The 17387-nt window shown below is 37.6% G+C and overlaps 1 protein-coding gene across 2 annotated transcripts in view; it reads left to right on the top strand.

Annotated features, from left to right (window-relative positions):
• grin2da (glutamate receptor, ionotropic, N-methyl D-aspartate 2D, a) overlaps window positions 1-17387 on the top strand; it is an 80497-nt gene that overhangs the window by 29296 nt on the left and 33814 nt on the right. For both annotated transcript variants that reach the window (XM_077195237.1, XM_077195238.1), the window contains exon 3: window positions 4344-4610. In XM_077195237.1, the coding sequence (XP_077051352.1) occupies window positions 4344-4610 (267 nt within the window). The remainder of the gene's footprint in view (window positions 1-4343; window positions 4611-17387) is intronic.

Raw genomic sequence — 17387 nt, 5'->3', positions numbered from 1 at the left:
TTTCAGCCACTATTTTGCACCCTCTGCATGAGCTTCGAAATCTGATGCTGAAAATCCATTTTCAAGTGTTCAATGTAGATTGATTTCAGCCGAATCAAAGCTGTGGAATCAGAAGAGACTGAAGTCTATTAATACTGGGATTCTTTTGAAAAACAAACACTTCAGGCACTCGCTCCCCCCAAAACAATGAAAAAGAGACGTGGAATTGCATATTTCTTCAGATTTTGGTAAACATAGCCTTCCAGGGTCCATTTTATTCTCTGAAAGCTTTTGAATAAAATAAAATAAAATGCATCACTTAGTCCATCTGGACCTCAATATGGCACATAATGCAGTACATATGATTATTGGCGTCTCAGGGGCACAGGCTAGCACATGCACAACTTCTGGTTCAACTCTAGTGTGACGCATATGAAACCAGCAGAATATGGACGCTATGCAATTGATGCAGAGCTATGCAATGCTATAAAATGTATGACATTCATGCAACACTTCAATACATCCTGAAGTCTTTCAAATCTCCCCAGCAACAGCACAAAATGTGTCATTGTGGATTCCAGTCATTTCAAAGGCTGTGACCTCTGATTATAAGTGGGCAAATGTTAAAAAGATTATATTAATAGCTGTCGAAGTGTTCCTAAAGGAAGGCAGGCCACTTAGATCGCTGGACTCTTCAATTATCTATATGATATGTGTGAGAAATTGGGACACCTGCATCTAAACTTCTACTCCTAAAACAATAGAGTTCAAATAAAAAATGTTTCCGGTCTCTTTTAAAAGGGTCATTTTTAAGGAAGAAAAAATTCAAATTGATTTAGATTTTTTTTAGTTTTACCAACAGCCACTTGATCTATGCGTTTCCAAAAATGTGATGTGTTTGGTTGCTGAGAGGATACAGAGCAGGCTGTTCCATTTCTCTATGTACAGAATGTAATCGCAAACAGAAGGTACTTCATTAGCTATACAGATTTACATCTGAGGTCATTTAGAGCAGAGATTGATTTAGTAGTGTTTAATGTTCTGTATATTGTTTTGCAATTTAATCTAAACCTTCCCACTTGCAATGGATTTGATGCATGCAGCAAATCTAGTTGCCGAATCAAAGCTGCAGCATCAGAAGAAACTGAAGCCTGTTAGTACTGGGATTCTTTTGAAAACACAAACACCTTGGGCACTCATTCTCCTTCTATAAAAGAACAAAAAAGAAATGCAGAATTTCATATTTCCCAAGTTTTAAGCACATGCATTTGAGTTTAAAAGCAGGAAAGCATAATATTAATTAAATTTACCATTTATGGCAATGTTATTGGTCAGAATAGTATCAAGATATTAAATATGGTTATTATTAGTATTATTATTACAGATTCTTATAAATCATTTAAAACAAATAGAATCATCATAATGTATAATTACAATAATTTTTTTATGTGCGTTTTCCATTTTTCATAATCTGACTCTCCCTTCGTCTTGCTCTCAGTAAAATATATATATATATATATATATATATATATATATATATATATATATATACCTGCTCCAATTTTAGTGCATCAAATTTATCAAGGTATTTGATTCCAAATGGAGGAAGGAAATGTAGAAATTAAGTCCTGGAAAATGTAACCTGACCCATTTAAGTGCTTCACTGCTGCAAGTTACTGTACAACTGTAAGCTCTTTCAGCTTTTACAAGCTCGTCTTCATTGAAATATAGAGCAGGGATGAGCCTTTATGCTTGGTTAATGCTTCTCTGCAGTCGTGACATTTTTGTGCTCATCAGGTTTGCGGCTCCTCTGTCTGGTTATTATTTGAAAGACTCAGTGTAATAGCCTGGCTTTATCCTTTGGTCACACAGTATGAACACTTGTTTTGCATGTTTGAGGCGGTTGTATTCTAATGAGCCTGTTGAACTACGTGCTGATTGCCTTGAATTTTGCTAAAAAGATCATGCTACAAATTCCTCTGCTTACATTTTACAGGTATGCATTATGACTATACTAACAGTCAAAGTGTAATTATGACACACACACACACAAAAACCTGCCAGATTGCCAAGGTAACGCCTAGGGGGAAATTATTCATACGGGGAAAGTACTGTGGAGCTAATTGAGACTTTATTTGCATAAGAAGTGTTTGTAACATGGAAAAGCTATTCTAGATGAAGAAAAACTTATCTGTGAGTTCAAGTTGTTAGAAGTTGTCATGATCGCTATTTTGTTATGATCATTATATCAGGGGTCTATAAAAAAAAATGCTGGGTTAAAACAAACCAAAATTAGTAGTCTTTAAACACACTGTTGGGTAAATAATAGTCAGAAGACATGCTGTGTTAATCTTATCTGACAAGTTGGGGTGCTCATTTAACCCAGCATGCTAGGTTACAAATTTAGCACAGATGGTAGCTTATTTTGAGACCAATTCTGTGAAAAAAATGGTTATTTTAATATTTATATAAATCTATAAAGAAATTGGTCACCAATAAACTTGAATAGGAAATTTTGGCTGACACAGAATTATGCAATCATGAATAGATGACGCATTCAATTTAAATAGAATTGTCAGCTTTTTATTTAAACATCATATAATTTATTAATACCCATAAATAATAATACCCTTTTTTAAATGTAGGGATTTAAGGAGCTGAGCCAGTACAACTGTGGAAATGCAACTATGGACTCAATATATTATAGATCTGCAAAGATGTGATTAAATACAATTCAGTGTATGAAATCCATAGCTAATATTCATTTTTACAAAGGAATGCCAATGGAAAAAGTAAAATAAAAAATAAGTTTTCCTTGTGTAATATCAGACATTGGAGATCACCTCTATAGAGTGGTGCAGGTATGACATCACTTCGTAGGCACAAATAATTCTTCAAAGATTTACAGAGGTCTTGCTCAGCTTGCCTTAAAAAATAGACAATTATAAAGGCAGCACACTTCTCATTTGATGGCCAGTGTCACCAGCAGGCACAAAACAGGTGTCATGCCACATTCATGATATATTTGATCATGATTATGATGCATTAGCAAGTGTCACACTAAGCGTTTTGCTATTTTTCACTATCAGAAATACGGCTTTATGTCAGGGTCATAAATCTCCCCGATTGTACAGTGGAATGGTCACCTTCCCGGGTATAGAAAAAAAGACAGTGAGGTGAGCTGAAGCCGAACAGACTGTTTAGAATCCTAAAGCAGCCAAGGACAATAATGTCGCCTGTAACATATGCTTATGAATAGCAATGGATCCTTTTACGTCATGCTGTGTGGGTATTAAGAACAACTGTATTGATCTGAATTAGTAAGAAACGGAGAGTAAATGGAGGGAAGGGAAAAATACCTGATGAATGAGAAATGGTGAAATCTAGAACTACAAACAGAAATGTAGGCTGGGAAGGGAACACTGTAAAAAATATTGTTGCTTTTTACTTTAAAAAAAATGATGGTAACAATATTACACAAAATAAAAAAGCATATTTCACACAAAAAAATATATTAAATTAAATGTGTCATAGACTAAATAATTTTAAGTTGACGCTCAAAAGTTTGTGAATTAGAGTGAATGGAAATAACCTGTTTATATTTGACTGAGTTATATTGTATAATTTAAAAGACTGTATGCTGCTAGCACAGAAACAAACTTGTTACTGCACTAGCATTATAGCAAAGTTATTTCTCAATGAACAAAGCAACATGGTTCAGAGTATCAATACATTCAGTTATTCACAACCTAACCATAAGCCCTACTCTTCTGCACAATGATAACGATCAAAACTTCAACATAATAGAAACTCGTTCAAATGTCAAACATAGTTGAACTTTAAACATTAAAAGATGTTTCCCTGTACTCAAAAATACTAAAAATAACTCTTAATTTCAATATTTACTCTCCATTTCCAGCCACGAGCAAAGCATGCTGGGAACTAACAATGGTTTCTCTAATTAAAACCACATAATTGAACAAATTCTCTTAAAATAAACAGGAAGCCTTTTTCTTTTCATTTTATTAGCTTAATCGGTTCTCCAATTCAAGACTCAAAACTGTGCGTTTCCTTAAAAAAGAAAAAAATAGGAAAATGTATCTTTTGGTTTTATTAGTGAAATGTTCTCAATATTTTCTATACCACACTGAACCACAATTTATAATCCTAATAAAATATACACAATATTTTTAATTATCACCTTAAATTTTTTTTAATGAAAATTACAAGAACCATGACTTTTTTTTTTTTACAGTGAAGTGGAATCTGGCCATGATGCCCTAGACCTTTCAGAAGTGCCCCTCTTTATGAAAAATATTATGTTGGAAAGTTTTACTATGTCCTAAATGTTCTTATTCTTACAGGAGAGCGGCTCCGTCTACTTGCAATTCTTGTGCTCCACTAGCCTGCAGCTGGATGTCATTTTTGAAGTCCTAGAGGAGTTCGATTGGACGGCGTTCTCTGTGGTTACCACACGCCACCACGGCTATGAGGATTTCCTGGCCATGGTAGAAGGAATGATAGATGGCTCCTTCATCGGTTGGGAGAGAAAGAGTGTGGTGATGCTCAACCTGACCGATGACCCGGGAGGGGCTCGTACCCGAAGGCTACTGAAGGAGAATGAAGCACAGGTCAGGAGTGCGAATGGAAAAAATGCTTCTCTTTTGAATCCATTTGTAATTTAACACATTATATTATCCGCATAAAATTTGTAGTGAAAGTATCATTTAAAAACTACCCTGAATTTCAGAATGTCTTAGTATTTGGTTTGTCTCTCTTCTGCTTTAATGACAGCAGCACTCAAGCAGCTGCTTGAACTCAACAAGTTTGTGTAAAACCTGATGATCATGTTCTCCAGCGTGATCAAAGAGCATCTTGAGCTTCAATGGAAGCAAGAACATCTGACGGCCTGTACAAAGAAGTCACATGATCAATGCGACAAATTTATTTACATTTGATTAGTGATATAGAATTAGTGCAGGGTAGTTATTTTTCCTTCTTCCTATATCACTATTATGGAAGCTTGTTTCTGCAATGGAATAAAACAATTTAAAAGAATAATTGCAATGTTTTATCTCACAATTCAGATTTTTTTTTTTTTATTGCGAGTTCTGACTTCTCAGAATTGTGAGATATAAACTCTCAATTGCGAGTTATAAAGTCCAATTCTGAGGGAAAACTTTTTTTCTCAGAATTTCATGTTTATATCTCACAATTCTCTCTTTATAACTTTTTATAATAAACGCAACTTTATAACATGCAATTCTGACTATAACTAGGGATGCAACGATTACAGATTTTGTAAGTACGATTATAGTCTGAGAAATAATCACGATTTAACGATTATCACGCTTATTATGCATCAATTAATTTCACAACACTATATGTATAATATCACATGAACCCTCAAAACTAGATTTTAATGTGTTATTTGCTACAACACAGTACAAAATTATAAAATGACAAACGATAATCAATCTCTTCCTTTGGAATTAAAGAGAAGTGCTTTGTAAACATCCAGCATTTTTCTTTTAAAAATAACAAATTAAGTCAATGGCTGCAGGGCTCTTTGATTGAAATAGATCACACAATGATTAAGTGTTTAGTTTGTTCTAAATTTATTTTCAACCTGAGGTAGAAAACTTGATAACATGAAAACAATATCTTGTTGGTATTTGACTTAAAAAAAAAAAAAAAAAAAATTAAAAACAAATCCCAATGAAAATAAGAATAAACAAAGTATTTGGCTCTATTGAATTAAATGTAAGCTAAATATTAACTATGTATTTCTTTGAAAAGAAACCAATATAGTCCAAATGTTATCCATTCCAATATTATTGTACTTATTTTAATACTCTTTTTTTAATTATTAATCCAAATTTTACATGTGCCTTTAGAAAATCATCTATTATAATCTCATTATTTTGGTTTGTTTGTTTGAAGTTTAAGTAAAAATTATAGAAAGAAACTGAGAACATCTCTCATGCAGTGTTATTAATAACTGAAATGCAGTTAATTGGTAGTCCTAGAAGTCTACACGGCCCTGATCTTATGTTAGTGTTTTACACCGGGCATATTAAAACTACAAAGCCTAACATTTACAGGAGAAAGCAATAGGATATTAATTTAAATGTTCACTGACTGAAACTCTTGAGAGCACGTCACATTCTGTTCCCTATGAAGGCTACGGAACTTCGACATTACGAATGTCGTATATGGGAACTCCTCTCATCTTTCACTTCCGCTGAAATCTTATAGGCTGACGCCAGCAGTGCTGGCAAATTGACGCGAATATGCAAATACTGACACCTTGTAGCAGTATAAAGCAAGTGTAGCGTCATTTCCCTTCAGAATCTCTCTCTTCACGCTCAAATCGTGTGCTAGAAAGCTGATACTACTCTACAAAATTGGATTATTCGCTGTCGTTGAAGGTGCGCCGGAGATACCTGAACTGTCTCCAGCATCCGATGGCGACCGCTTGCAACCTGTGCTCGGGCCCCATAGTGCCCCCCGACATGCACCTGTTTTGTGTTGCGTGCATGGGGCGGGCCCATGCTGAGTCAGCCCTCAGGGATGGAGGGTCCTGCGACTTCTGTGCGGACATGTCCCTCCGAGCCCTCAAGGCCAGGCGGGACGAAGCTCGTGCTGCTGCGGGGATTGGGTCTGCTGCCGCCACCGAGCCGCTGGCAGGCCCCCCCAACCGCGGAGTCGAGGTTCGACCCCCGGTGAGTTTCCCCGAGCCCTCCTTTCAACCCCCTCCCGAGGTCGCTGACTTCGTTTCCTTCGGGGCGAGTGAGGAGGAAGACTCTATGTCCTTGTCGGCCTCCGAGAACGACTGGGGTGCGGACCAGGCCGCTCCACTGGCAACCACGGAGCAAGAGACCCCGGCGGACCTGCAGGAAGAGCTCTTCCGTATCCTCTCGAAGGCCGTTGAGGAACTGGATTTATCGTGGAAAGCTCCCGATGAACCACCTCAGAGCAAACTGGATACGTGGTTCCTCCAATCGAGCCGCCGTCAGGCCGCTTCGAAAAGGGGAACACCGTTCTTTCCTGACGTGCATGAGCACGTGGTGAAGTCGTGGGCGGCCCCGCAATCGGCGCGCACCCTCACTTCAACCCAGGCCATGTTTGCACCCGTGGACGAGGCGGGGGACCATGGCTTCCTCCGCATCCCCCCTGTCGAGGAGACCGTCGCCGCACATCTCTGCCAGTCGGCTCCCGCCCTGGGCTCGGACCGCAGCCTGCCGTCCCGAGCTTGCAGGTTTACGGCTCACCAGGCTAACAAGGCCTACGGCGCCACGGGGGAGGTGGTTTCTGCACTACACGCCATGGCTGTTCTTCAGGTGCTACAGGCCAAGTGTCTCGTTCCTTGCCTTTCAGGGAACCGAGGTTACATAAGTAACCGGACACGTTTTCCACAGACTTGCGTGACCAAAACATTCCGCTGTTTTTTGTTGGTTTTTACGTTGCACTGAAAGCTGAAAGTTGCACGCTGCGTTCTCCTTTTTCCAAAGCGCTAGGGCGGTTGCGCTCCGGAGGCGTCTGTCTTTGCTGTGTTGGTTCTTTTCACTTGACCTGTGCGCTTTCGGCATTATGAAAAGTAGAGATGTTTTTATCTCGATGCGGCGCGCATGCGCTTGGAAAAAACGAGCGCGTCGCTTCCCTTATGAGCGCGCATTCCGCGCGCCTACATTTGAAATAACGAACTTGAGCGTGCAAAAGACGCGATCTGTGAACAGGCCCTTAAGGCGTTTTTTCGGTGGAAATAGAGCGTCGCTGCTAGTACCTCTGCCATAGTGGTTGACGAGCACGGCATTAAGCTGGTGCACCGCTGGTGTAACCTTGTTTTCGTTTGGTACAAAAGTTCCGTTCCGTGCAGAACACTCATGGCTCGTTTCCACTGAGCGGTACGGTACGCAATTATTTGCGTTTCCACTGTCAAAAGTTGTGAATGGTACCAAAAAGCCGAACCGTACCGTACCACTTTTTGGGTACCCTTCCGTTGGGGTACCTAGCACAGTGGTACGGTACTAAAGGGAGGAGCTAGACTCACTGCAGAACGCTGATTGGTTGACAGAGTATCGTCACTTGCGCGAGCTACAAGGGGAATGGCAACATAAGAAGCGCCATTTTTTAATATACAGTTGGAATATAATACTACGGTTATTCTTTCACGAAATGTAGTTTTAAGAGTTTTTGAGGCGAGAATGTAGTTGTTTAAAGCTCAAATCTGCGGTTTATTTATAATGATTTATGATCATTTGATCCATTCCAGGCGATCACCGGGCGCTCGGCGCTCATGTTCCCCACCTGGAACCGCCTTTCCTCGGCTAGTCGTTCTGACGTTTGCCGCTGACTCTGTAGTGGTAATTCGTCTTGTGTATATCTAACGGGTGATCTTTGGTCTCGTGAATCGATAATTCATTCCCTGGCCAATCGTTTTGGCTGAGGGCTAAGTGAAGTTTCATATATTTAGGCTATAACTTTTCCGTTGTAAAGTTAACGTTAGACTAGCGCTGAATTTGTATATTTGACTGAATTGTTTGCTTTATTTCTTAATGTATAGCTTCTTGTAACGTTACCTTTTACTTATATTTGTATAATGGCTATTATTGATAGAACTGAAATTTAACAAAAAGAGATAGGGTTGAGTTTTGTCATTTTTTATTACAAGATTATCACTGTAATGTTGTTTATTGCAACATTTGTACAAATGCACATATTGCCTGGAATATGTTTAATATTTTTTTAAATTTAAACGAAAAGATGCAGGGTTGTGTTTTATATGTCGTTTTGTTATAAATAGGCTAACGTTAAACATGTATATAATCAGGTCTATACATTGCCTGAACCACATTTGTGTGCCTATAATGTTTACAATTTATTTAAATGAAAACAAAAAGAGGCAGAGTGGTGTTTTATAACATATTTCGTTTTATTGTTGCCTAAAATGTACATGCAGAGCAAGCTGAGTGACGCTTTCAAGAACGCGCTGTTCCATTTGGAGAATTACCGGACTCGCGTCCTCGGGAGTCCTTCTGCTGAGAACTTTACATACTTGGTATTGAGAAATGCCTAATGTCGGCGCTTGTCTTCTTGTGACAAACATGCCGAGAAGCAAGGACAAGATCTGCTGTATGCCATCCATTGGTGTTTACTTTGTCGCTTTCTTCTTCGCGCGAAAATGACGTTGATCGCTTCTTTCCGGCAAACACCACGCCTATCAAGTAGGGTACTGTTGGCGGTGGAAACGCTAGCTGGATCATGGTTTACTGACCCGACCCGACCCGACCCGTACTGTACCGTACCGTACTGCTCAGTGGAAACGAGCCATCAGTGTAGCATAGTCTTTACGATTAATTAACGGTGACGTTTTAAAGCGCGGTTAATTGTGAAATCCGGTAATCGCTGCATCCCTACCTATAACTCGCAATTGCATGTTTATATTTCGCAATTCGGACATTATAACTCGCAATTCAGTCTTTATAATTCGCAATTGCAAGTTTATATCACGCAATTCTGAGGAAAAAAAAAATCAGAATTGTAAGATAAAAAGTCTCAATTACCTTTTTCATTTTTATCCAGTGGCAGAAACAAGCTTCCATACAATATTTATGTATTTTTACATATTATTAAAAACAGTTGAAATGGTTAATATCCAGATTTTATTTATTTATTTTAATTTTTTTAATTTATTTGTAATTTTTTTAATTTATTAATTTATTTTTAATTTAATTTAATTTTCTTGTATATCAATTTACTAAAATTTAAGGTTCATAGACCAGATGTTTTATGTGATCTTTTTATTCATTATCATTTATTAGGTAATTTAAAATATATGAATTCTAAAATGATTTATTCCAGGGTTAAAGCACAGATTAATAAATAAATAAATGATTATGACAGTTCACATTAAATATCCCAAATCTTGGTATTTTCAAAGGGTTCACAATCAACGTTTTTGTTTAATCGGTTCATTTTTCTTTTCATTTATCTTCATGTAAATCAATCCCTTTTGTGGACTGCACTGCAGCTCTTTTTCTCAATTGCGACTGTACGGTTCATACTATTCCCCGGTTTCTTTTCCTTTCATTGAACTAGCGTTCCCACTCCACCAGCTCACCCATTTTAATTCAAAGTGGCTTCACTGGCAGCACAATTAACAATTGTATTACAAAATCAGTCTTGGTTAATTATAGAAGTATGAATATGACAAAGAAAAGAGAGAAGCCAGCTCTAATGCCCCAGAGCAATTATCCTACAGAAATTCAAAATAAGAAAAATATGGTAAAACTCCTCATGAATTCTGTAAGTCGCTTCCTCCATATTCCCAACTTGATTTCTCGATTAACCTTCCCTCTCATCGCTCGAGTATTCGTTCCACTCTTTCTTTTTCTTCTCTCTCTCTCTCTCTTGCATACTTTGGCCTTTACGTGAAGGCTCCAAAAGAGAAGGAGGTCGTGTGACCTACGAAAGGGGAGATGGCATCTGTAATGTTATAGAGCAGCGTGACATTAAATGACAGTTTCCATCTGACCCAAAGGTGGCCAACTCAATTCCCCACAGGACTGGCCACGCCAGCAGACATCCTCTACGTTCAACAACTTGACTGATTAATTCTCCACAGTGTCCAAGTACCCAGACTTTCAGCCCCTAATCAGTGACTGATACAGGAGCGCATTCAAAGTGCCTGTCACATTTCCCGCATGGAAAAGAATGAGGAAAAAATTGGGGTCAGCCTGATGCTATGCGATAGAAACTTTTCCCTTTTTTTTCTCCTCAAAATTATTAAACATCTGTTCGGTTTTTGTAAGGGCTCAACAGACACACATTACATCAAAGTGCAGATTTTATCAGCAAGCTTTGTTATAAATGTAAAAAACTCTGCCTCCAGTGATTCGCTTTAAAGCATTAGCTTACTCGCTATTTATTTTAATAAGCTTGACAAGAAAGAGCAGCATGATGATAAATTGTCCATTGTCAAAGCTGCTATAAGACTAAATAATCCATTCCCTCTTCACATGTGTGTTTAACCCGCAGAGACCCAGTGTTGCAGAAATGCAAAGTTTGTATAAAGCAATGAAATAATTCATCACCATCTCAATTGAAATTGAATTCAAAACTTTCACTTAGTGTATCAAAAAAATACAGATGTGAATTTATTTTCTCGTTCTTCGCTTAGGGGGTAAAAAGAAGTTTGAAATGCGTGACCAGTGGTGTATCGTTAGCGAACATCCCGACGCTGCCAACACTGCTGAGAGAGTTTAGGAGAATATGTAAATATATGCTGCGTGCTTTCCAATCCAAAATACAATGAACACACAAAACGGTAAAAACTGAAAGCAGAAAGAAAGCTCTCAGAATGAATTAAAGTATCTTCATTTGTGTTTTGAAGGAGAACAAAAGTGTTACAGGTTTAGAACGACACGAGACAATTTTATTTTTTGGGTGAACTAACCCTTTAATCATGAAATAAACAGCAAAAAAACCCAAAAAACAATATGTGCAAAATAAAACCAGTTGGTATGCTTTGCTTATTACTGTAACAGGACAACTTCATTAAAGGAATATTTTACCCAAAAATTAGCAACTTACCGTCTTCATTAAAACACAGTGAAGAATTGTTCAAGGAAATCTGAGCGCTGTAGGTCAATAGAACGCAAGTGAACGTGTGAAATCACTCTGAGAGTCCAAAAGGTACATTTATGGTCAGACTCACTCCAAATCGAGTTTTTGTGCATATCTGATTGGAATCCCATCCTATTTAGCAAGTGTGAATGGCAAAATAAAATCACAAGAAATGCGATGAAATGTGGTTTGAAATCCTATTTAAATTGCATGTCTGGAAATCTGTTTCAGTCTGACCTCTCTATTTGGATTTCACATTGTTTATGCCACTTTCTCACACCAAATAAAACGTAAACCTGTCCAACGTTGTTATAGGAAACATTATGAAAGTCACTGCAGAAACAAGATTGTGTTTATGCAAAGTGCCAGTCAGGCAGAAATTTACAATATAATGGAGACACGCAGAATTTTGCTCATTTTTGCTGCCTCAGAAGATGCAGTAGTTCAGCATGGCGGCTATACTTTTCCATGTTGTAAATAAGACAACATCTGTAAACATCTGTATTGCAAGTCACTCCATGTTGCGGTTGTTTTTTTGTTTTTTTTTGGCTTATACCTACCATCACAACGTCATTGCCATAGAAACTCATGCAGTCATTCCAGAAAAGATAAGAGCAGCAAGGGACACACAAATCAGATCTGAACAGTTGCAATGCCCAATGTAGACAGTGAATAATTTTAGATCAGATTCCAATTGGATACACAAATAATCGTATTTGGACTGACAATGTGAACCTAGCCTTAGACAGTGTCACGTTATGGCAGTGGTTTTCAACTCTGGTCCTGGGGACCCACTGCTCTGCGCATTTTGGGTGTCCTTATTGAACACATCTGACACAGATCATCAGCTTGTTTGGAGAGAGCTTCATGGACTGAACTGAGTGTGTAGGGCAAGAAAGACAAACAAAATTTGCAGAGTGGTGGGTCACTAGGACCAGGATTGAAAACCACTGCATTATGGTATTTACAGCCATGATTCTAATTTAAAAATTCAAACAGAATTGTGAGTTTTACCTTTATTGAATTGTACAAGTCTGTCAACAGCCTCTGTTGGACTGATCTTAGTTTCCTTCACTGAAGCACTTCCTCACCACTGGATTGTTTTTCCAGGACAATCTGATTAAACTTGCTCGAGGTCCGTGGCAGGCTATTGTCCCCCCCCATCCCCCCCCCCCCCAGCACGTTGTTAGCCCTGGTTTGCACCGGCCCAACAGTGGAAAAGTGGGTAATACCGGTGACAACTTAAGGCTAGTAAAATAATGGAAGGGAATTATTACATGGAAAAATTAATCAGGAAGAAAAACACATGCCTACATAGATGTTCTGCCTTATCAGCATCTATGCTAAAGCTGTTGAAAAGCAAAACATGATTTCAAACAGGGCACAAATAAACCCTTTACTCTACCATATCAGAAGTATGGAGCCCTTGAAAGAATGTCTGAGTTGTTAAAATATAGACTGCCTTTAATTCATGGAAGATGTCCTCTTTCACATTGGTGTCTTTGTCAAAGACTTGAAGGGCTGCAGTTCTTGCTACCCTAATTTGCTTTTCACTGAAAACTTAAAAAAGTAATTTTAACAATAGCATGAATCTAGACATTTCGGGGGTTTTCATATTTAAGTAAAACCTAATTGACAGCAAACAGCAAAGCTTTGAAACCTGGAAACAAGCCCTGTGGACTTTCTAATTTCAGCTTATGCTTTAAGCATGGTTGCTTTGCTTTATTTAGTACATTTCTAAGCAGTAGCACATTAACTTACCTAAATTGAGAAAATCTTGGAATGTACAATCGTTAAGCAGTTTCACACATCTTCGCACCTTGATATTGAACTTTCACCATCACGATGAAAGCTGTTGGTCAAGAAAAACGCAAATTATAATGTCGTTAATTATAAATGAAGTCCATCGAGCCGCTGCATTCAGAAGCTCCATTTGTCATCTCACAAATGTTACATTAAAATGAAATTGCAGCAAGTTCATTTGCATTTACTTGGATGTAAACAAATGATTGCAGATGAAGTGTGCATGTCAAACACTTCTCATATGATAAAAAAACAAACAAAAAAAACATTTGCACATTACTGATTGGTGCTCACTATTATTTGTGGAACATAATGCACGGCTATTATACAGTATGAGACATAAAATGCATTTTATTGCCAGCATTTAAAAAATATATTGTATCTGTTGGAATTATATCTGTACTCTCATTGTCGTCTCCCATTAATCAAAGAGGAAGTAATTTGAAATAAGGAAATAAGATCCACTCATCACCAGTGTCAATTATGTAAACTCACTGTAATTACACTAACTTTGACCACTGATTTACACTGCAAGTGTTGATGTTATTTAAATCAACACTTTTTTAACTCTGGTAAATTAACACCATAAAACAACTCTAAACAACGCTGGATATTTTGCTGGTGAGAAGCATTTTATATTATCATAGCAATGTGGATATGATTTCACGAGCTCTGCAATTTGGCTCTCCTGATAAGTCATGTCATGTTTATTTATAGCACTTTATACAATAGATTGCTTTAAATCAAGCAGCTTTACATAATTAAATAATAATAATAGTTTCGCTTTCGATTAAATTTACTGCCTCATTTTCCACTAAAGTGGATCTTCAGTGTGTTCATGTTTTTACTCAAGAATGTCTGACCTCGACAAACTAAACAGAGGAAATAAACCATAGAAAAGGACTCCATGTTAAAGGCGGCGGAGCCTCAGAGCGCACCTACCTATTACATCATCACCAAGTGCAAATGAAAGTATGAAGGTGTTTTCCAAAAAGTTTGCTTTGGCAAGCTGTTTCGAACTCCAAACGTACTTCATTTTGCCCTGATTTTGTTTAAAATTATGTCGCATCAGTCCGTTCTTCGATTTCACAAGAAGTATATCGGGGCCTTAAATGTCCAGTGTTGCAATGCTTTTCCAAATTATACCCTGGTACAACTAATGGCTTCCTAGAGCAGTGCTCGACATTAATGCTTTTTTTGAAGGGGCAAGTAAAAGTAGCCTGGTTAAAATGTTATTAATAAAACATCACTAGGGAAGCACTGAAAATTCGGCCACCATAATTTGGGTGCAAAAAGGATTCAGATTTTAGTACATTCAGTGTAAATTGCGATAGATAATGGATAATGAATTGACATTAAAGGGGTGGTTGATTATGATTTCACTTTTCTAACTTTAGTTAGTGTGTGATGTTGCTGTTTGAGCATAAACAACATCTGCAAAGTTACAACGCTCAAGTTTAAAGCAAAGGAAGATATTTGCTTTTAAATAAATCGTTTTTTAAGGACTACAACAAACGGCTGGTAGGGACGACTTGACATTCCTTCCAGGTTAGTGACATTACTTACCCTAAAATTGACATAAACTCTGCCCCCGGGAACACGCAGTCCATGTTTAGAAGTGGAAGAGTTGTTGTGTTTGAGCACATTTGTGAGTCTGCTCAAACTGTCGCATCTGTCTTTTCGCATGCAATACAGTACGTGACTCAAATGCAATACCATGCCACTCTGTAGACATCTTACAACAGTTCCCAAACAAGCGATTTATAGATTATCATGACAGAATATTCCATTCAAAGACTTGAAGAACTCCACATCAGCAGAATAAATTCATCATCTAACCATTCAGAAACGTTCTGTGGCATTTTACATGTTGTCACTTCTTCTTGAGTCTCTCCATCATTGTCCGACTCCAGTTTAAACAACAAAAGGCAGAACAGTTTCTGACGTTTCAGTGCTTGAGGTAATTGGAGCTACTAACACACACACACACACACACACACACACACACACACACACACACACACACACACACACACACACACACACACACACACACACACACACACACACACACACACACAGACACAGACACAGACACACACACACACACACACACACACTTTTACTGACCCTCAAAAAGGGATTATTTTAACATGCTTTAAAAAATTATCAGTGGGGTATTTTGAGCTAAAACTTCACACACACTCTGACACTTATTATACATATTTTACATATTGTAAAAAGGGGTATTATACCACCCCTTTAACAGGGTTGCACTAGTTGAGGCTCGCACAGCCTGTCTGTGAAAAATTTGAGTTGGAAAAATCAAAAAGCACAAAAAAACAAACAAAAATAAAAACAATAAAGAAGTAGCTTTTTGATGTTAATTAAAAAAAAAATAATTACCATTCACAAGAGTGCCATTTTCACGAATATCCGCATGATTGCAAATGTGATGTTGATTTTATAGAACAGTTCAAGAAACAAGTAGTTAACAGTACATGAGTTACGATTTAGACACAATATTGATTTTTTGTTTTCGTCAACCAAAATAGTTCCAAACAAAGCCAAAGCAGAACTGTTGTGTGTGTCCAAACAACGCACTGCGGTGATTCGTTTTTGAATGAATCGGGTGAGTCTGTGATTCAATGACAGACGGTCACTTATTTTATTCTTGAATGAATCAGCCTTTTGAAAGAATCCATTAAGCCACCTACTGGTGGTTTAGTTCATTTTTATGTTTAAAAGTACCTTTTAATTTTTTTTCCAATATTTTATTTTAGGATATTTAGAAAATGTTATTTAAAAAATTAATCTCATAACATTATTTATGCAGTTTAAATGCATCCATGCCACCTTTAATCTTCATTAAACAGTCTGTGTGTACACATATCTAAATACCACTTTAAATGCAGCTTTCCTCTGCAGTGAAAATATGGATTTTGTTCATACTTATTTCATCTAATTGGTAACAGAGTCTTATTATTATAATTGAATATATTGATAAAATGTAAGAATTTGACACAAGATATTTATAAAGGTATAAATTCCCTGGAAATCAAGGGGACTAATATCACAAAACAAATCTGCTCATTTAAGCATGTAAGCACAGATAGAACACTGATGAGAATATATATATATATATATATTTTACTTGGACAAGCACAAAACAAGGGTTAATGTCGAGCCCTGTCTAAAGACATACTTAAAGGTGAAATAACAACACATCATGAATATCAATGCTTGGGTATCTGAGGTTAAAATGGACAGAATGAATGGAACCAGTGCCATGTGACAGAATTGTCATCAACTGCCAGTTTATTTTAACTGCCCAATTTTTTATATATATATACGGAAAATACGAAAAACATTTAAGGGTGTAGTCCAATAGCCAGGGCCTAGTCTTGCCCCTGCTGGAAGGTCTATTGATTCCACACTACTTTCGCTACAATTGTTATACTGGTTGAATTTTTGGAGGATTGCAGGTCACCAGTCAACAACCCTCAAGAGTAGTTTTATCTCCCTGTGAGAAGCCTGTGGCTACATGTCGACAAGTGGTATAAGCAATACATCTCCAGCAAGATAAAACCAGACCCGTATCAAAGTAATTTTAAGATGTCTGACATCTCTGACCTTTTTTTAAATGTGTGTGTGTAAAAAGCCCTCGTACATAACTTCCCGGCCCTCGTACATCACTTCCCGGGTTTGAGTTTTATAAAAACAGCTTGGGTCGTGTTAAAGATATTTAAGAACACGTGTAAGCGCATGCCTGGATAACAAGGTGACTGGATCACTCTATTCCGATAGGACATTTTCTGAAATCATAGAAGTATCACGAGCAGCCAGAATGAGCTTATTGAGCTTGATGACTGTAATATGTTTATTTTTTCCGCTGGAGACTCTTTAAGTTAAAGTCGACATGATATTCATGTTCTTTGGTATCCTTAGCAGGACCTATGATGTTTTTATTAACTCCA

The sequence above is a fragment of the Siphateles boraxobius genome, unplaced genomic scaffold (genome assembly GCF_051911475.1).
Source record: "Siphateles boraxobius isolate OS27281-9 unplaced genomic scaffold, OSU_SipBor_1 33, whole genome shotgun sequence".
Lineage (NCBI taxonomy): Eukaryota > Metazoa > Chordata > Actinopteri > Cypriniformes > Leuciscidae > Siphateles > Siphateles boraxobius.
The sequence above is the reverse complement of the archived record's forward strand: the minus strand, read 5'-3'. Positions and strand labels throughout refer to the sequence as shown.